Source organism: Chrysemys picta, chromosome 16 (genome assembly GCF_011386835.1).
Source record: "Chrysemys picta bellii isolate R12L10 chromosome 16, ASM1138683v2, whole genome shotgun sequence".
NCBI classification, from domain to species: domain Eukaryota; kingdom Metazoa; phylum Chordata; order Testudines; family Emydidae; genus Chrysemys; species Chrysemys picta.
The window spans coordinates 10,404,157-10,425,217 of record NC_088806.1 but is presented as its reverse complement, the minus strand read 5'-3'; the positions used below and the strand labels follow the sequence as shown (position 1 = coordinate 10,425,217).

At 62.0% G+C, this 21,061-nt stretch overlaps 1 protein-coding gene across 1 annotated transcript; it reads right to left on the bottom strand.

Moving 5' to 3' along the window:
* Positions 1–3,786: 3,786 nt before the first annotated feature.
* LOC101947565 (phosphoribosylformylglycinamidine synthase-like) lies at positions 3,787–18,106 on the bottom strand. The gene is made up of 11 exons (XM_042859003.2): positions 17,852–18,106; positions 14,314–14,525; positions 13,857–13,962; positions 13,287–13,482; positions 12,136–12,267; positions 11,309–11,400; positions 11,115–11,229; positions 10,520–10,678; positions 10,193–10,345; positions 6,625–6,986; positions 3,787–5,324 (listed from the first exon to the last, which is right to left on the bottom strand). The coding sequence occupies exons 1-10, from the start codon at positions 18,104–18,106 to the stop codon at positions 6,664–6,666; spliced, it is 1,743 nt and encodes a 580-aa protein (XP_042714937.2). The 3' UTR covers positions 3,787–5,324; positions 6,625–6,663.
* Positions 18,107–21,061: the final 2,955 nt, after the last annotated feature.

The window sequence follows — 21,061 nt, the reverse complement described above, 5'->3', positions numbered from 1 at the left end:
TGGGGCGGGAGGTGCCTCACCCCAGAGTCACTTGCACGTTCCGGGCGCACGCAGCAGCCCGGGACTGGCCCTGCCCCACACGCACCCCGCGTGCCGTGTGCGCCAGGGATGGGGCCTGGATTCCCTTCCAAGCCCCGCTGCTGTGCCTGGCACTGGTCACTGTCTCAGTTTCCCTGGTGTCAAAATCCTCGCCTGGGAGCTGCCGCTTTGCCAGCTGCCCCCGGTAACAACTGGGACTTGGTAATGAACGGGGAGGGGCCCTTAGATGTCTGATTATTTCATGCTAGGGCGGTTGTGGAACAGCCCCCAAGTCCCCGCCCCGGCGCCCTTTTGGGTCAAGCGCTGCACGAGCACAGGGGGACAGAGAAAGAGGGACCCCCGTGTCCTCAAAATCGATTGATGAGGGTCATTGGCTCCATTTTATGGACAGGCAAACAGAGGCACAAAGGGGGACGTGACTTGCCCAATATCACCCAGTAGAGCTGAAGCTAGAACCCAGGAGTCCTGGCTCCCAGCCCACACCCCCCCAGCTCCCACTCCCCTCCCAGGGCCGGGGAGAGAACCCAGGCGTCCTGGCTCCCAGCCCCTTCCTGGTTTGACCCACCAGCCCCCCCCCCCCCTCCCAGAGCAGGGCAGAGAACCCAGGAGTCCTGGCTCCCAGTCCCCCTGCTCTAACCCACCAGCCCCCACTCCCCTCCCAGAGCCTGGCAGAGAACCCAGGCGTCCTGGCCCAAGAGGAGAGCTGGTGGGATGCCCACCCCAGAATAACCCAGACCCCCATGGTTGGAGCACTTAGCTGGGAAGGGTCAGACATGGGGCTGCTCCGGAGCGGAGATTCAAACCGGTGTCTCTGCTGCCTGAGCTGGGCATCCTGCCCGGGTGGCTACAAGCTGGACGCTTGCCCCGGCCCTCTCCGCAGTGTGACGTGAGCCCTTCCTCACCTTCCCTTTCCTTCAAACGGCTCCCAGCGCCTGCCCTTGACACCATTGTTTTGGCCCCGAAACGAACCTTTTCCGGCCATATTGAGTCCCCAAAATTGAGAAGCGCTTTGGTTCCACCCCGAGCACTTTTGATTCTGCTTCTTTGCCAGGCCAGCCGGCCAGCGAGCAATCAGACGCCTGCCCAGCGCTGCCTGGCTCTCTGCCACTCTCATGCTTCAGGGCCGCCGTCTGCAGGGGTCAGGAAGGGTTTATTTCCCCCCATGTGCAGACTACATGGTGTAACGATCTCCCCTTCCTCTCCTTTGCCCACCGGCCAGGGGAGTCTGCCCCCAACCCTCCTAGCTTGCTCATCCCACAGGGCTCAGGGAGCTGAGCAGGGGATGGGCTCCACAGGGCAGGGGGAGACTCTCCCACCCACCCCCATACCACAGCGCCCCCTGCTACCCCCCACCCCACTCCCTGGGACCCAGCGCCCCCTGCTGCCCCCCACCCTGCTCCCTCATAGAGCTGAAGGGCCCCAGGCAGGTTGCAACTGAAGAGCCGGGGATCACGCTGGAGCTCACAAGCTCTGCTGGTGCCCCTCACTCCCGACCCGCAGCCCCCTGCTAGCCCAGCCCTGCCCCGCCGGTGCCCCTCACTCCCAACCCGCAGCCCCTGCTAGCCCAGCCCTGCCCCCCCCCAGCCCTGCCGGTGCCCCTCACTCCCGACCAGCAGCCCCTGCAAGCCCAGCCTGCGCTCCCCCCCAGCTCTGCCAGTGCCCCTCACTCCCGACCCGCAGCCCCCTGGGCTCCCCCCAGCTCTGCCAGTGCCCCTCACTCCTGACCCGCAGCCCCTGCCAGCCCAGCCCTGATCTCCATGCACACACAGCCCTGCCGGTGCCTCTTGCACGCTGGTGGTCTGACCCTTTAAGGGCTGTTGGCCGGGAGCTGCCTGGGTCACCCCTCGGGCTGGGCATTGGGGAGCTAGGAGGGAAGCTGCAGAGATGGGAACATGCAGAGAGCAACGTGCAGGGGGCGCTGCTGGGGAGGTCACTATCTGGGCAAGGGTCACTGATGGGTGCCCCCTGCTGGTCGGATGCTGCAAACCCCAGTGGGTTTTCTCCCCCCCCCCCATCCCCCCGCCGGCTGCAAAACCAGGAGGCGGAGTGACCTGAAATGGATCCGACGTGCCAGACCGTGTTTTCTGGGAGGCCTGGCTCCCTCTCCCTGCATCCAGGCCCCGATTCACTAACCTGGGAGGGGCTGAGGATAGCGGGAACCAGCCACTCCATGGCTCGCCTTGGGGCTGCCGATCCCATCCTGGGTGACTGGTGTGGCAGATTTCAGTTACCAATCTGCCCGAGGCATCAGGTGATCGGGCTGAAGCCGCAGGATCGTTAGGGGAGGAGATGACGAAGCACCCCAAGGGTCTAAGTTTAAAGCTTTATTAATTAATAAAATAATAAAATAACAGCGGAGCGCCGGGTGCTCCCCACGTCACTCAGAGGGAGGAAGGAAGCGTTAGTGCCCCAAGCCCTAACCCACTTTCACACACACACACACACGCCCGACCCGCGGCTGGCCAGGCCTGGGTGTAACGTAAGAAGAGGCGGGGAAGGGTGGACGGGAGTCCTGTCCTGGGCCCAGGCCGTCCGGGGTCCGCTGCGATCTCCGAATTGCTCCAGCTCTCAGGAGGCTTTGAAGTCCAGGGTTCCTTTGGGGCTGTTTCGTTCCGCGATCTCTGTTCCTGGTGCTCTTTGTACCAGTCCAAACCAGCTCTCTGTGGTCTCAACTTTCCAAAACACACTGGCTAGACTTTGTTGTCCTCGTTGTTCTCCCCCGGGCTGGCCTTCGCTTGTCTCGCTCGTTATGGGCTGCCTCTGCAGGTCTGCTCAGCCGCATGTTCCTTTCTCCCGGCCGGTCGGTGAATTCCGGGCCCCCTCTTTCGTGGCAGGCAGCCGAGAGTCAGATGAGTGCTGTGGCCTTGAGCGGGCTGGAGTCAGCGACTTATCTTTGGGCCTAGCAGGAGCACGGAGTTAACCCGTTCTCTGCTCTCGTCCTTCTTCCCCCTCTGGCCTCGCGTGACCTGCGAAGGAATCTCTCATTCCACACTCACTCACACCTTTGACCCTTCCCAAAATGCCCCACGATGCTTGCAGCCGCGTTAGCCATATACAATGCTGATCTGCCTTCCCCAGGGGACCCCTTGGGCCATTGGGGTGTGACACTGGTTCACCGGAGCTGCTGCTTCCTTGCACGTCACGGGGGCGATTTCCCTGGAGCTCTCCAAGACCCCCCCATGGGGCTCTGGCTCCTGCCCTGCCCCAGAGCTACCCCACAACTGCCCGGCCCGCCTGCCCTCACTCTGCCCCGACATGACTGACAGGGGCAGGGCCAGCTGCACCCCACACTGCAGAGGAAGGGGAACCCCCCATGTTCCTGCCAGTCTAACCCGGGGGGAAATTGCTGCCCCACCCCACGTATGGTGATCAATTAGACCCAGAGCATGTGAGCAGCCAGGAGATATGGTAAATAATTGTACAGCCAGTGTTACCGCTTGGCTGACCAGTGCAATACAGTTCAGCGTTCCAGGATATCCATCCTTAACTAATCATGTCCCGTGGGGTACCGTGCCTAATGCTTCCCTGAAGCCCCAGTATATTAGCACTACTGCACGCCCCGTAGCTGAAAAACCAGTTATTTCCTCAAAGAAGGAAATCAGTTTAGTCTGGGATGATTATATGCAAGCACAATAAAGTCCAGGCCAGTAATAATATATACTTGGTGTTTTAGTGGGGCCAGTTTCACAAAGCTGAAAACAATTATGAGCCGAATCAGTTGGAAGGAAGAATTGAATCAGAAAAATGTGAGTGGTAATTGGGACTCATTTAAGAACAGCTTACTAGATGCCCCACAAGCCACAGTCCTACAATTGAGGAAGAAGGCTGTGCTGGTATAAAACAAAACAAAACAACAACAAAAAAACACCCAACAATCTAGTTTAGAAAAGTGAAGGCAGTGGTAAAAAATATAAAATAATAATAATAAAAAAAAAAGATACAAGAAAGGGGAAGTTGATAGCAAAGAATACAAATCAGAAGTTAGGAATTGTAGAAAATTGATACGGGAAGACAAGGGACACAAGGAGAAATCTGTGGCTAGCGGAATTAAGGACAGTAAGGACAAAATATATTGGGGGGAAAAAGAATCATGACAATGGTATTGGTCCATTACTAGATGGGATTGGTAGATTTATCAATAATAATACAGAAAAGGCAGACATGTTCAATAAATATTCCTGTTCCATATTTTGGGGGGGAGGAGATGAGCCAGTCTCATCATACGGTGATAACACACTTTCCCTTCTAATAGCATCTCTGGAGGATGTTAAAAAGAATTTACTAAAGTTAGACATTTTAAAATCAGCAGGTCCAGATAACTTGCCTCCAAGAGTTTTAAAAGAGCTGGCTGAGGGGCTCACTGGACCATTAATGTTGATTTTCAATACGTCTTGGCACACTGGGGAAGTTCCAGAAGTCTGGAAGAAAGCTAATGTGTCAATTTTTAAAAAGGATAAATGGGATGACTTGGGTAATTATAGGCCTCTCAGCCGGACATTGATCCCAGGCAAGATAATGGAGCGGCTGATACGGGACTCGATTAATAAAGAACTAAAGGAGGTCAATGTAATTAATGCCAATCAACATGGGTTTATGGGAAATAGAGCCATCAATCTAACTTGGTATCTTTTTTGAGGCGATGACAAATGTAGTTGATAACGGTAATAGCATTAGGATAATAGACTCAGACTTGTGTACGTTGTTTGAGAGGTGACTTTGCCTCTACATTTGGCCCTGGTGCCCTTGAGAGCTGGATTTTCACCCCCTCCCCGTCACCAAGGAACCGAAGCTGACCCCACTTACAGGGGAAGCATTTACACGGGTCACTTTGACACATTTCTTTGCTAGGGAAACCAAAACGTCCCAAAATCTAGTGACAAAATCGCTATGTTGGCAGCATTGCAAGTGTTTAACGGTCCCACTTCTTCCTTCCTGGTTTTCTTTTTATTTATATGGCAACAGAACCTTTTCCCTGGTTTGAATTTCCTTTGTAAGGTCCAACTCTGTCCGGCTTTAGGCCAATCTCAATGCATCAGCTGTCACTGACAGAGGGGTTTGTGATGCCTGTGATCCCAGCCCGGGGCTGTCTGCAGCTGGCCAGTCCCATCCAACCACCTAGGAGATCCAGCCTCTGCCCAAACACAGCTCCAGGATTTTCCACTCTCACTTCCCACGAATCAAGGTCCAGTTTAAAAACGAGTTTTTCCTTTGCACAAATGCACAAGCAGCAGCATCTCTGTGTCTCTGTCCGAGCCGGGTATTGAATTCCATGGGAACTTCCAGCCCTGCGAGGGAACGAATGACATGAGAGGGGACAGGGCCACCTTCCGCTGGGACAAGAAGCGACTGGCTCCCCTCTGAACGCTGCTGCCAGCTCATGGAGGGCTGGGAAGGAGGCTGGCTGGGTTCATTCCAGGGGGAGGAAAGAAAGGAGCTGCCAGGCGTGTAAATACCCCAGTGCCCCTGGGAAGACCTGACCCCCCACACACACACTATTACATCACCGACGTGCTGGTGACAGCAAAAGGGACGGTGTGAATTGTCACGGTGGGGAATGAACCATCTCCAGCAGCGCGGCTCAAACCAAGCCTGGGAGTGCGACCCCCCCCCCAATAAATTAAACACACTTTTAAATATATTTAACACCAATATAAATGCTGGAGGCAAGCGGGGTTTGGGGGGAGGTTGACAGCTCGCAACCTCCCATGTAATGACCTCGTGACCCCCAGTTTGAGAACCCCTGATCTACAGCAATGGCATTAACTGTCCTCCATCGCCCCCCCCAACTCTGCCCCCTCAGCCTTCCCCCCTGATTCACTATCTTCCTCACCTCCCCGTCTCCCCCGGGGCTTTCAGACATCCTTGGCCCCTGCATGGGGGTTCCACACACTGTTCCCCGGGTCTGGTGGGGGGCGCAGACCCACCCTCTCCTCTGGCTCCAGCCCCCAGACCCAATAACCAGCAAGCAGGAGCTGCTTAGACAGTCGCTTCCCCCTCACCCCTCTCAGGGGCCACCACTAAATCCCCCAACCTCCTCCTGCCCTGTTCCTCCTAGACCTGTCCTTGCCCCCAGCCCCCCGGCTCAACTCCCCCCCTGAACCCCTCCCCAGGCTCTCTCCAAACCTGCCTTCCCCCTAACACCCCCGCCTCAATTCCACAACTGACCCCCTCACACCCCTGCTTTTGTTCCTCAAGTCTGTCCCCAGTGGCCAGGAAGGGGAACTGCAGACAGGTCTCCAGGCCGGGGCTGGCTGGCCCTGTAGGGGTCAGGGCTAAGGACCTTCTGGGAACAGTGTGGACCCGCCTCCTCATGTGACCCCGCCCCCCGTGCAACCTCTCTCTCACAAACCCCGCCCCCTCCAGCATGACCTCACCCCACACTCTGACCTTGCATGCCCGGTGCATATGAGGTCACACTGCGGGGCGGGGGCGTTTTTACGAGGGCACCGTCCAGCCCCCCTAGCATGACCTCATACACACGGTGAGTGCGGGGTCACGGTGGAGAGGGCGGGGTGACATGCTCCCCCATCCGACACCGGATAACACCAGGGTGGGTTTAGTGCCGGTCCTGGCCCGGAGACAAACCTTTGGATCTGAGACCCGGCTGGCGCCCGGGCTCCGCGGTCAGGACTCCCCCTCGGGGTGGCGTAGGCACCACTCGCAGGCGTTCTGGAACATGCGCAGCCAGGGTGAGACCTCCATGGTGCGGCGCCAGGCGGGTGGCATCCAGGCCCACTGCCAGGGCAGGACGCAGCGCTCGGGGTGGGGCATCATGGCCAAGTGGCGCCCGTCGGGCGAGCAGAGTCCGGCGATGCCCAGCGGGGAGCCGTTGGGGTTCAGGGGGTACTCCTGGGTGGGCTGGCCCTGGTCATCCACGTAGCGCAGCGGGGCCAAGCCCCCTGACGTCACTGCAGCCAGCACCTCGGGGGAGCGGAACCGCATCCGACCTGGGGCAGGGGAAAAGAGGGGGTGAGATGGGCAGAGCTCCCCCGCGGGACACCCTCCAGAACAGGCCACTGCCTCCATACCCCGCTGTGGCCTCGGGAGTGTGAAACCCCATGTGAGCTGGGGCAGGGCATGGGGAGGAGGCAGGTAAAGCCCCCCACATTCTCTCACTGTCGAGATGGCCAGCACTGCAGGGCAGGGCGTGGGGAGCCCAGTTGCTTGCCCGGTACAGCAACTGGAATTCTCCCAGTTGGGCGGACCCCGGCGTGCCCCACTCGAGCTGGGCAGGCCCTTCACGTGCTGAGACGGGGGATTTTCCTTAGCTGTGGCCAGCGCCTGGCCCTTCTCCCCTGCACCGAACCGAGGCCGAGCACAGAGCTGCTTGGCAAACACCCTCTGGGGGAAGGACCCACGGCGGCGGGGGAGGACAGCGGGTGGGGGAAGACACTGTGGGATCGTCCTCTCCAAGAGCTCCAGCTACTGTACGAGGCAGGGAACCAGACTCCAAGAGACACACCCCGGAGCGAAGCTACCACGGCAGCCCAGGGGCGGGTCGAGCAGGCAGGATGCAGCCTGAAATTCACTGCAAGTCTCTGCGAGGAGCTCGCTTCCCCTCGCCTACGTCTCATTCTCTGCAGAGGGGACACTAAGGCTCGTCAGACATCCAGAGAGTGGAGCGCTCTGGTGGCATGTGGCTTTGGCTAGAAGGCAGGTGTGATGAAGCTGGAATATTTGGCAATCTTTTGGAAGCCAATGTGTGCCTCAGTTTCCCCTCTATGCTGCACTGTGACCCAGTGGGGTGGAAAAGGGCTGTTTGCTCTTGGGGCCAGCTGATGGACAGAGGTGGGGGTGTTGTCAAGCTGTAGGGGGCCTTCGCCCCTCTATCAATGGAGCATCTGAGAAGACAAAGGCAAATACAACAGCCCGGACAGCGACACCAAGCAACCAGCGACCCAGAGGGAGATGGACACCCCCTCGCCTCTCCTTGGGGAGGCTAGACAGCATTTCCCCAGCTGGAGATCAAAGGACGGGACAGGTCGGGGGAGGAGAAAAGAGTTGGGGGCTGGAAGGAGTCGGGGCTCTCGACTGGACCCAGACAGAGAGACAGACAGCGCTTGAGCCCAGGGGTTCCCCACAGCCTGCCTGGGCTCTGGGCTCACCCGGATGGATGATGCTTTAACTACCCGGAGGGCTGGCTATGCTGTGTGCCAGCTGGCTAACAAACCCGCTGTGTGAGTGTCACCGCAAACCCGTGGACAAGTCTCCCTCGGGGGCAGCCGCCCTCGGTGGGACTCGCTGACTGGAGCTCAGGGAGCAAGCGGGGGGGGGGGGGGGTCTGAAGGCCCACGGGTCCAGCTTAAGCAGGTGTAGAAGGGGCCTGGCTTGCCCTAGGGGGTCTGGCACACTGACGGGCCTCCTGGAGACCACTCCAAAGATGGGGCCATAGCACCGACCCTGCAGATCCGTGACACTAGGTGATGGATGACCTGGTTCAGGTGGACGTCCAAGAGCATCCTAGGGGAAGCTTAGGGAAGCTGTATCCCCGCGGAGATGGTCCATGCAGACACCTGGAGAATGCCTGTGGGTCAGATCTGCCTCGTCTGTGTGGGATCCATGAGGATCACTGTTGTTTTCTCCAATCTTCCCCAAGACTCATGGTGAGAGGGACGGGGAACACGGACATCAGCGGCTCTGAGTGTGCGACTAGAAACGTGTCTCCGCTGAAGTGCCCGCCTCGGGCTGTTGGGAGCAGGTCGGGTATTTCTGGTTCACAGAGAAGGTCCCACGAGCTCGGTGACAGACGCTCCAAACCGCCGAGTGACGGGGCTCCCATTCAGGGTCTCTGAAGAAGCATCTGCCAAGGCTCTGCCAGGGGGAGTCGCACCCCGGAAGGGGCACCATCGAGATGGGGATGCGGGGGGCGGCTGCACCCATTCTAGAGAGCGACAGCCTCTTTGCACAGCAGGGACGTTGTTAGCGTCACGTCGTCCAGCGTGACGGGAAGGTGAAGGCTCCAGGCAGGCGGCTGGCAGCGTTTCTCAGGTCTAAAAGGCGGAGGTAAGCGGGTCTCTGTAGGGACTGGGCACCATGTGCTACAGGCCAGTTCAGACGGGCGCCTGCAGGGAGCCCGACTGGGATCAGCTTTTTCTCAGGGTTTCTCGTGGATTCCCAGGCCAGACAGGAGCGTGGGGAAGATCTCGGCTGACCTCGTGAACGGCCCCACAGTCATTCCCAGAGCCGAGCTTTCAGAGACACGTCCAGTCACTGGTCAGCGATGGAGAACCCAGCCCAGCCCTCGGGAAATTGTGCCCATGGGTCATTGCTCTCATAGGGACAATTTTAAACCCTATTTCCGGGCTGAATTTGTCCATCTCCATCTTCCAGCCGGTGGAGGGAGCTTCGCTGCTAGACCGAAATGCCCGTTATCGACTGTGTGTTCCCCAGGTAAGTACTGACAGACGGGGCTCAGGTCACCCCAGAACCGTCGCTTTGTCAAGCTGAATAGCTCGAGCTCCTGGAGTCTCTCCCTCTACGGCAGGTTTTCTGACCCTTTCCCTGGCTCTTCTCTGACCCCTCCGCAATCGATTCAGGCCGTCTTGAGCTGAGGGCACCAGACCTGGATGCAGGAGCCCAGTAATGGTCACACCAGAGCCCAATCCAGAGGCACCTCTCTCGAGAGGCCCCCCGTTTACTGACGGGGACCCCAATGCTCTGAAAGGAGCTTTTCTATCACTGCTGGTTAAGAAAGGACAATTTACCCTCCCCTGCCCCCACCACATCAGCGGGAGAACCCGTCTCCAACCACGGGTGCTGCAAAGGAACCGGAGAAGCGGTCGGTCCGCACCATGCTCCACGCTCTTGGGGCGGGAGGGGGCAGGTACGGCCCAGCGGAGCCTGCTGGGGAAAAACCTTCCCGTCTCAGCCGCACGGACACCTCGAGAGCAACAAGCACAGGAGCATGGCTTGACGGAGAAACACACCCGACAGGAGGGGAAAGGGGGGGGGGGGAGGAGAGACCAGGGCAAGGACCCTTCCCACCATATTAGGGAAGGACCCCCCCCAGCCACTCCTCTGGGGTGGGGCGCAGGGGCTGATTCTACAGGGACACCTCGCCCAGCGCTGAGATGCAGCTGCCTCTGGGGTGGGGCACGGGGCTGTGTATACAGGGGTGGAGCGAGCAGCCCCCCAGCCCTGGCAGAGCTGTTACCTTCTCCATGCGCCACCCAGATTCCCAGGGTGGAGCCAGCCATGCCCCGCAGCATCACCGCCGGGCTCTCCTCGATGGCCAGCGCCACGAACCGCGACTCGAACCAGCCTGAATCGTTGGGGGTCAGCAGCACCCCGGGACGGAGGGCACCACCTGCGGACAGACAGACAGAGTGAGCCCTGTCCTAGAAACACGCCCCATCCGATATCCCCAAGACACTGCCCCTAACCCAACCACACCTGCCCTCCAAATCTCGCCCCCAGACACCCTGACACCTCCCCAATCCCTCCAGCCCACCAACAGCCCCCTCCCCCCAGCCCCACTCACCCGTGGGGTCGCTCTGGGGGCTCTCGCCCCCCACCCAGCCCAGCAGCGCCATCAGCTGGCAGCCGTTGCAGATGCCCAGGCTGAACGTGTTCCTGCGCCGGCGAAACGCCTCAAACTGGGCCCGTGCCTGGGGGTTGAAGGTCACCGAAGCTGCCCAGCCTGGAGACAAGGGGACACCGGGGGTCAGTCACCTGGGGGATGGGGCCCGGGGCCTTTCCCTTCTAGGGGCCACTGGCTCCCATCCGGCCCCTGAGGGGGAGTGGCTGGCTCAGAGGGGTGGGGAATGGGGCACGGGGATTTTCCTCTAGGGGGCTCCAGCTCCCATCTGCCCCCTGGGCGGGGACTGGCTGGTTCAGGGGTCGGGGAATGAGGCTTGGAACCTGTCCCCTCTAAGAGGCGCTGGCTTCCAACTGGCCCCAGGGCAGGGACTAGGTGGCTTGTGAGGGTGAAAGGGGGGACGCCTGCTCAGGGGAGATGAGGGGGGGACTGGCTGGCTCAGGGGGTGAGGGGTGGGGACGCTGTCTCCAAGGGTGTGGGAGGGATGCTGGCTCAGGGGGTGAGGGGAGGGACGCTGGCTCAGGTACAGGGGTCTCACCTTTTGCAGACCGCAGGACGTCCGCGTAGCTGAAGCCCCCCACAAAGACCAGGCCGCGGAACGACTTCAGAGTCACCTCTCCTGTGAACAGGTCCTGCATGGTCACGTCCCAGGCCTGGGGAGTGGGGGCTAGTGGTTAGAATGGGGTGTGTGTTGGGGGGAGGACTCCAGGGTTCAGGGTGGGGGTGTCTCACTTGGAACCCCGCCATAACGAAAGCTGCCACCATCTCACGGTCCCCGTTGCTGCTCTCCTCGCGCAGGATGGCCACGCGCGGGCCTGGCTGGGCTGGGGGCGAAGGTGGGGTTAGAGACCAGGGCCTGCTAGGCTCGGGGCACCCCCACTGGGGCAGAGAGTCCATTCCTCCCCCCACCCCGGGACCTGGGGACACCGCCTCCCACACCTCCCTCTGACACCAACCTGCCCCCCAGAGCCCCACCCCCTGCTGGGACCTGGGGACGCCCCCTCTCCCATTACCTTCCCCCGCAGAGAGCCCCTCCATCCACGAGGACCTGGGGATATCGCCTCCCACACCACCGTCCCCCCGCAGAGAGCCCCTCCCACACCTCCCTCCCTCCAGGGGCCCCGGCCCTCACCCATCTGGCACAGCAGCGGGGGCTTGACCTCGGGGTCGAAAGTCAGGGTGAAGGTGGGGCCCTTGCAGCCGCTCCAGCTGGAAACTCGTGGCCTCCCAGAGGGCGCGCAGCTCACCCACGGGCCGCGCCAGCCCGTCCCTCCCTGCCAATCTCCCCAACTCCCACCCCGGAGCCAGGCACATTCAAGCCGGGCACGTCCCCCCTGCCAGGCGCTCCCCAACCCCCGCCCCAGAGGACAGACTAGAGCCCACAGCCTCCTGGCGCCCCAGAAGGGCAGGGGAGGGCCAGGCAGGTCCCCTTCTGAGGGGGGAGCAAGAGGGCAGCTGATGGGGTGACACAGGAGCACGCCCCTGTGACGATACGGCTCAGCCCCCACCTGCCAGGATGGGTCCCCCCAAGTCCCCAGAACGGCTCCTCCAACACTCACCAGCCAGGACAGGTTCCCCAAACTTATTGCCATAGTCAGAGGCGCCATCGCTGGCCCTGACGGCCACCTGCAGGGGGTGGGCGTAGTTCTGGGGGTAGGGCAATGCCGGGTCCTCCCAGGGCAGAGGGTAGCCTGGGGGCAGGGAGAGACGGTCAGGGGGTGCCAACCTGGATGCCGGGGGCCCCAACCCCAAGGGGTGTAAAAGGCAGCCGGACGGCTCAGGTGGCGGTGGGCTGGCCAGGAAGGACGGGTTCTGAACCCGCACTAAGCCGGGGACTGGACGAGCCGCAGCGCCCTGGGACCAGGACCAGAGCAGGAGCCCAGCAGGCAGCGCCGCGGGGACGGCTGGTGGGGAGGTGGAGGGGGGGAGTAACCCAGGGAAGACCCTGTCTCCCAACCACAGAGTTAAAAGGAGGAGATTGATCGGCGGGGGGAGGTCAGCAAACAGACCCCCCCGCAGCCAGGTGACCCTGGGGTGGGGTGCCAGGGAGCGTGGAAAGCCAGGCACTGGCTGGTCTGTTTGCTCTGCAAGAGACCTGCTGTGGCAGAGCCATGCAGGGTCCCGGGCACGCTCCGGTCGCAGCCCTTGGGGGGCAGGGCTGGCACAGGGGGGCAGGGACTGGCTGGCTCAGGGGGCTGGGAATGGGGCAGGGCCAGGTCAAAGCACTCCACGCAGGTCGGGTTGCGCCTGAATCTCTTGAAGAGGTCAGTGTAGAAATCCAGGGCCCAGGATTCGAAGGCCAGGCCTGCGGGAAAAGGGGGTTAGGGTGGAAGGGGGGGCACAGACCTTTGACCCCCAGCACTCTCCATGGTGGGCAGAAACCCCCCCACAGGACATTGGGGGGCCTGAACCCGGGCTGCCTGGGACATTGGGTCAGCCACAGCTCTCACCCCACCCCAGTAATTCACCTTGCAGAGCCCCAGCGTCAACCCCGGGGTGCCCATCTCACCCCCCCAACCCCAACCCCTGCAGTGTGCTCAGCCACTCCCCCCCCCGGCAACATACCCAGCTCGCCATGCCCAGCCCCGGGACTCAGCCCCCAGCCTGACTCCCATGATACCCAACCACCCACCTCCCCCATTAGTCCTGGTACGCAGTGCCCAGACCCTCCCCATGTACGCAGGCTCTACCCCCAAGTCCCCCCCTATACCCAGCGCCTGGTTGGCTCTCTCCAGCGCAGTGCGGCCCCCTTCCCCAGCACATCCACATCCCAGGTGGGGGCAGGGCGGGCGGCCACGGGTGACGGTGAAGCTGCGGATTGGTTCCTTGTAACGTTGCTCCGTCATCCGGTCACTGAGCACCGCCACCAGGGCATCCTCCTCGGGGGGCGTGGGGCGCTGGGCACACTGCTGGGGACGGGGGGGAGGGTGTCAGAACGGGGAGCTGTCTCCCCTCCCCTCAGTGAGAAAGGGGACCCACTGCCCGCCCCTCCACGTTGCCTAGGGGAACCTACCGCCCCCTCCCACTGGGGACAGGCACTGGGGGTAGACGGGGGCTGAGAACTAGGACCCCCCAACCCCGGGAGCAGGAAAGGGAGACAGACAGACCAAGGCCCCCCCTCCCCCACCTGGAGATCTGGGCATCGGGGAGGGAGGGCAGCAAGTGGCCCAGGAACTCCCTCCCACCCCACAGCCCCATTAACCCCGCAATGCTGGGACCCCTCCACCCATCCCCCAGGTGTCGTCCCCCTCGCTCCCAGGGGCACCACATGCCCCCTCACCTGCAGCAGGTAGCGGTGGGAGCGCTCGACACGGTCAACGCAGCCCAGCCCCGCGGCCCGGCACACGGACACCACGTTGGTGGAGAACGCCGTGGAGAAGTTCAGCCTGTGCCAGGAAAGGGGTAACAGTCCCGGGAGAGACAGGCCCAGCCCCACAGCTGCCCCTCCACTCCACAGCACCCTCTCCTAAGCCTCCCACCTCGCTCCCTGCCCCACAGCGCCCCCTAGCACCTCACTGGGGCCAGCCCTGCCTGCCAGGGGAGCGCGCCCCCTACTGAGCCCCTGTCCCGCTCCCGGCCCCACAGCGCCCCCTAGCACCTCACTGGGGCCAGCCCTGCCTGCCGGGGGAGAGGGCCCCACACTGAGCCCCTGGCCTGCTCCCTGCAGCACAGCGCCCCCTATTCAACTCCCCCCCACCCCCAAGGCACCGAGCCCCCTGCTGAGCCCTGGGACGCACCGTGGCCCGATCTCGATCAGCAGGTCGGTGGGCGCTGGGCGCAGGAAGGACTCCGTGGCAACGTCTCCGGATTCCAAGGGGCAGCCGAAGAGCCAGTGCAGCAGCTGGGTCTCCTGGGGGCTGGGGGGCGACGCGCCTGCAGGGGAGGAATGGGGCTGTGTTACCCAGCAGGCAGTGGGGAGCCCCCATGGGATCTGATGCCCACTCCCAGCCTCATAAGAACGGCCAGACTGGGTCAGCCCAATGGTGCTTCTAGCCCAGTGTCCGGTCTCTGACACCAGACGGTGCCAGATGCTTCAGAGGGAAGGAACAGAACAGGGCGATGGTCGAGTGACCCAGCCTGTCGTCCAGTCCTAGCGTCTGGCAGTCACAGGCTAGGGGGCATGTGACCCTGACCACCTTGGCTAACAGCCATTGATGGGCTAATTCCTTGTTGAACCCAGTTCTACTTTTGGCCTTCACAACACCCCAGCAGAGTTCCAGGGTTTGACTGGGTATTGGGGGAAGAAATTCTTCCTTTGGTTGGTTTTAAACATGCTGCCTGTTCATTTCATTGGGTGATCCCTGGTTCTTGTGTTATGTGAACGGGTAAATAACACTTCTCTAGTCAGTTTCTCCACACCTGTCATGAGTTCATAACCCTCTATCATACCCCTCCTTAGTCGTCTCTTTTCCAAGATGAACAATCCCAGTCTTTTTAATCTCTCCTCACACAGATGCTGTTTCATAGCCTTCATCATTGGTGTTGCCCTTCTCTGTACCTTTTCCAATTCTATTTATTTTAGGATGGGGCAACCAGAACTGCCTGCAATATTCAAGGTGTGGGCGTACCATGGATTTATTGAGGCAATATGATATTTTCTGTCCTATTATCTATCCCTTTCCTAGCGGTTCCTAACATTCTGTTCGCTTTTTTACTGCCACCGCACGTTGAGTGGATGTTTTCCGAGAACTATCCACAATGACTCCAAGATCTCTTTCGCAAGTGGTAACAGCTAATTTAGACCCATCATTTTGTGTGCATAGTTGGGATGGTGTTTTCCAATGTGCATTACTTTGCATTTATCAACACTGAAATTCACCTGCCATTTTGATGCTCAGTCACCCAGTTTAGGCCTCGCGGGAGCCCTGGGCTTGACTAACAGTGTGACCCAAAGGCTGGGAACCAGAGGAGGCCGGGCCTTGGCAAAATAACAACACACTAGGTATTGGCCATCCAAGAAAGCACACACCTGACCCAAGAGGATGGTGCAAGAACACACAGAGTTCTCAAGTAGCTACGTAAACACAGTTGAAAGAGACGGTACAGGAACGCAGCAACCCCCTCCTAAGATAAGGAGGGGCTGACAGGAGAATGGTTTGTTCAAAGCAGCAGATACAAGGAGAAGGGTGGTAACTAACAACGTCTGGAGCGTAATATGTAACTGGTTTGTATCAAAGTCACAGGAACGGCGTCCTGGTGCACTGACTGAGCTGGTACCATTGTCGCGGGCATACCTGTGTTAGTGCACCTGTCACCACAGAGCCAGGGCACTAGTACGGGGCGTTGTCGACAATAAACCTACCTGAGCTCCTTCGGCACTGAACCGAGCGGTGGTCTTTCTTGGAGGTGAAGCGTGGGGGGTGGGGGTGGGGATGCAGCTGCAGGCCAGGTTAGGAGAGGGCATCAGGGCTGGGAGTCATTCACTCTGTTAGCCGTCCAGTCACCACCCCCCTTCTCGGTGGAAACCGAAATAAAGTCACTAAGCACCTCTGCCATGGCCACAGCTCCTGTTATTGTCTTTGCCCCCTCGTGGAGTAATGGGCCTGCCCTGTCCTGGGTCTTCCCCTTGCTTCTCATGGATTTGCAGGATGGTTTCCTGTCCCCCCTTGATGTCGCTGGCTCGTTTGATCTAGTTCTGTGCCTTGGTCTTTCTAGTTGTGTCCCGACATACGTGTGTTATTGGCTTCTCTTCATCCTTTGTCGTTTGACTGAGGTTCCACCTTTTGTAGGGCTCTTTTTTGAGTTTCAGATCATTGAAGATCTCCTGGCGAAGCCAGGCTGGCCTCTTGCCATACCTCCTCTCTTTCCTACGCAGTGGGACAGTTCGCTCTTGCGCCCTTATCAATGTCCTTATGAAAAACTGCCAACCGGCTTCACTTGCTTTTCCCCATAGATTTGCCTCCCCTTGGGCTCTTACCTACCAACTCCCTGAGTTTGCTGAAGGCTGCCGCCTTGAAACCCATATTCTGTATCGTGCTGTTCTCCCTCCTACCCTTCCTTAGAATCGTGATCTCTGCCATTTCGTGATCACTTTTCCCCAAACTGCCTTCCACTTTCAAATTCTCCACCAGTTCTTCCCTTTCGTCAAAATCAAACCTAGATCAGCCTCTCCCCAGTCGCTTTCGCCACCTTCTGAAATAGAAAATTGTCTCCAATACATTGTTGGATAATCTGGACCCTTCTGCCTCCCCTGCCCATGCTCCCTGGAGCTCAGTGCCCCCTGCTGCCCCATGCCCCCTAGTGCCATCTTGGGGCCAGCCCTGCCTCTCCCCCAGCCCTCAGCGCAGGCCCCGATTCCCTAACCTGGGAGGGGCTGAGGATAGCAGGAACCAGCCACTCAATGGCTCACCTTGGGGCTGCAGATCCCATCCTGGGCGACTGTTCACCAGAGCTGCTGGTTCCTTGCATGTCACGGGGGCGATTTCCCTGGAGCTCTCCAAGACCCCCCCATGGGGCTCTGGCTCCAGCCCTGCCCCAGAGCTACCCCACAACTGCCCGGCCCACCTGCTTTAAACCCTCACTCCGCCCCTGACGTGACTGACAGGGGCAGGGCCAGCTGCACCCCACACTGCAGAGGAAGGGGAACCCCCCATGTTCCTGCCAATCTAACTCGGGCAGCAGGGAGCGCTGGGCTGTGGGGAGCAGCAGGGGGCGCTGTGGTACTGGGGTGGGTGGAGGGCTCAGCAGGGGGCGCTGTGCTGCAGGGAGTGGAGCAGGGGGGCTGCAGGGGGCGCTGTGCCCCAGGGAGCGGGTGGGAGGTAGCAGGGGGCGCTGGGCTGCAGGGAGTGAAGTGGGGGGCAGCAGGGGGCGCTGTGGTACAGGGGTGGGCGGGGGCAGTAGGGGGTGCTGTGGTACAGGGAGCTGGTGGGAGGTAGCAGTGGGCGCTGGGCTGCAGGGAGTGGAGTGGGGGGCAGCAGGGGGCGCTGTGGTACAGGGGTGGGGAGCAGCAGGGGGCGCAGTGCTGCAGGGGGCAAGGTGGGGGACAGCAGGGGTGCAGTGGTATGGGGGTGGGTGGGTGGCAGCAGGGGGTGCTGTGCTGTGGGGAGTGGGGTGGGGCAGCAGGGGGCGCTGTGGTAAGGGGGTGGGCAGAGGGCAGCAGGGGGCACTGGGCTGCGGGGAGCGGGATGGGGGGCAGCAGGGGGGCTGTGCTGCAGGGAGCAGGGGGGCAGCAGGGGGTGCTGTGGGCGGGGGGCAGCAGGGGGCCCTGTGGTATGGGAGTGGGCGGAGGGCAGCAGGGGGCGCTGTGCCCCAGGGAGTGGGTGGGGGGCCGCAGGCCCGGCTCTGGCGCTGCAGCGCGGCGACGAAGGCCTCGGCCAGCTTGCCGGACCCCTGCCGCCGGCTGCGGAAGAGGAAGCGCCGGTAGGTCTCACCGCGCCCCGGCAGGCACCGGGCGAGCCCCGCGGCCAGCTTGTCCTCCTCCCCCGGCCGGGCCAACCCGACTCCCTTTATCCCCGCGCCGGTGACACAGGGCAGGCCCGGGGCAGGCAGGGGGCCTGGGCCATGTCTGTCAGGGTGACTCACCCTGCCCATGACGTCAGTCCCGTGTGCCGCTACCCCAGGCGCTTCCCACGCCAGGTGCCAGCAGGGTTCCCTGGGGGGGGGACACCCTAGAGCACCCGTCCCGGAGCAGGAGCGGAGGAGGAATGGGGTGGCGCCGTGGGGAAGGAAGGGAGATTGGGGGGCCGGAGAACACGGGGCTGAAGCGGAGGGAATTGGCCAGTGCTGAGGCCCTTGGTAGCCGCTGGGCTTGTTGTCTGGGCCCAGGTGGCCTGCCCACCCCTGGCCCCGCACCCTGCCCCACCAGCCAGATGGCGTCGAGTCTCCCCTGCCCAGTGGAGCCCATCCCCTGCTCTGCTCCCTGAGCCCTGTGGAATAAGCAAGGCTGCGCCATGGGAGGCCAGCTCCCTTCTGCCCCGGGGCACAGCCGTGGGCTCTGTGATTGAGCTTGCTCATCCCTGGCATGGAGGCCCCCCCAGGGGCAGAAGGGAGTTGGCCTCCCATGGCGCAGCCTTGCTTATCCCATCTCAGATAGGAGGGTTGGGGGCAGACTCCCCTGGCCGGTGGGCAAAGGAGAGGAAGAGGAGATCGTTATACCATGTAGTCTGCACATGGAGGGAAATAAACCCTTCCTGACCCCTGCAGACGGCGGCCCTGAAGCATGAGAGTGGCAGAGAGCCAGGCAGCGCGTCTGATTGCTCGCTGGCCGGCTGGCCTGGCAAAGAAGCAGAATCAAAAGTGCTCGAGGTGGAACCAAAGCGCTTCTCAATTTTGGGGACTCAATATGGCCGGAAAAGGTTCGTTTCGGGGCCAAAACAATGGTGTCAAGGGCAGGCGCTGGGAGCCGTTTGAAGGAAAGGGAAGGTGAGGAAGGGCTCACGTCACACTGCGGAGAGGGCCGGGGCAAGCGTCCAGCTTGTAGCCACCCGGGCAGGATGCCCAGCTCGGGCAGCAGAGACACCGGTTTGAATCCCCGCTCCGGAGCAGCCCCATGTCTGACCCTTCCCAGCTAAGTGCTCCAACCATGGGGGTCTGGGTTATTCTGGGGTGGGCATCCCACCAGCTCTCCTCTTGGGCCAGGACGCCTGAGTTCTATCCTTGGCTCTGTCACTCAGTGTGGGCCCATGGCCACATCCTGTGCCTCGGTTTCCCCCGCGTAGAAGGGAGGAAGGCTGCCTGCCCAGCTCCCAGGGCAGGGGGTGCCCAGGCAGAGTGCCAGCTCCCCTGTGCCCCTGCTAGCGGGGCGCCCATGCCCAGGACCCCCTCAGCTTTGATCCTGGTGCCGTGGTGCAGGAAGGGCCCAGCCGCCGTCCCAGTGCACGTCCCCAGCCCTGTCCCTCGGTGCGCACGGGAACCCGCTCACGCAGGCTGCTGGGCTGGGTCAGCTGGTTCCCCCGGCCTGTCCCATCATGCACTGGGCCGTTGCCCTGAGGCCTCCTTTCCCTCCTGTTAGCTATGGGGTCTGTTCCGCTGCGCCCCACAATGCACTGGGAGGTTACCCAACAGCCTTTGCTCCCTGGGGAACCCCTGCCTTTGGGTGGATCCAGGAGCCCCCCTCTCTGCACCTGGTGTTGTAACCTGGAGAATCTTTCTCCGCTGTGTGTGTTGGGCATCAGAGTCTGGCGGCTGCCCCATGTTCACACCCCCGCTCGCTGTCCCGCCACAGGCCCGGAGTGGCTCCTGCGTGCGCCAGAACGAACCGGCCCGTCTGCGTCTCGCCGCGGCCAGCGCCGGGATTAACCCCCTGAGTGACCGGCTGCAGCTGAGACCGGCTGGACCGAACCGCCCGGTACCAGCTGGGTGCGCCCCAGGCCCCGGCCCCCACCCACAGAGATTCCCCCAGGAGCTGGGTTCCCGCGGGCGCTCCCTGGCTGGCTACATCCACCCGGTGCAGGAGCCGGCCCTGCCGGGCCCTCAGCCGGTCCCCGGCCATGCCAAGCCAGCCACTCAGCTGGGATATGGAGCCCCCGTCCACCCCCATACCACAGCGTCCCCCACTGACCCCGCCCGCCCCTATACCACAGCGTCCCCTGCCGTGCCCCCCTCCCGCCCCCATACCACAATGCCCCCCACCGAGCCCCCTCCCCACCCCGTACCACAGCGCCCCTGCTCCCCCCGCCTACCCTGTACCACAGAGCCCCCTGCTGTGCCCTTCCCACCCCTGTACCACAGCCCCCCCCCGCTCCCCCTGCCCGGCTCCCCGCAGCCCAGCGCCCCCTGCTGCCCCCCATCAGGCAGGGAAGGGGGCTGGGGAAGCCCTTGAGATGGAGGAGACTCGCTGGTCGGCGTGCAGTGTAGGGCCGGGACACATGGGTGAGTGGTTCAGCGGTAGTGAGACCCCTGCCGTCCCTGGGCTGCATGCCCTGCCAGCCACACCCGGAGATAATGGGGCAAAGGCCGGGCTGGGAGCAGAGGGACCGGGGTGTGGCTGGCGGCTCACCAGAAATGACAGGCTGGGGGCGGGATGCCAGGCTGAGCGGGTGCGGTGCCAGGTGGGGGGGTGCACTGCTAGGCTGAGGGGGTGCGATGCCAGGCGGGGGGCGCGGTGCCAGGCTGAGGGAGTGTGGTGCCAGGCTGGGGGTGCAGTGCTAGGAGGGGGGGTGCGGTGCCAGGCGGGGGGGGTGCAGTGCCAGGCAGGGAGTTGCAGTGCTGGGGGGGGGGCGTGGTGCCAGGCTGGGGGTGCAGTGCTAGGAGGGGGTGCGGTGCCAGGCAGGGGGTAGGGGCGTGGTGCCAGGCTGGGGGTGCAGTGCCTTGCTGGGAGATGCGGTGCCAGGCGGGGGGGGGTGCGGTGCCAGGCAGGGGTAGGGGCGGGGTGCCAGGCTGGGGGTGCAGTGCCTTGCTGGGAGGTGCGGTGCCAGGCGGGGGGGCGGTGCCGGTTCAGTGCCAGGCAGGGAGCCGGGACTCCAGTCCTCCCCCCAGCCCCATCCCGGCTCCGCCCCCCATCCCGGGCCGGTCACATGGAGGCGGCGGCGCCTGGCGGCGTCTGCG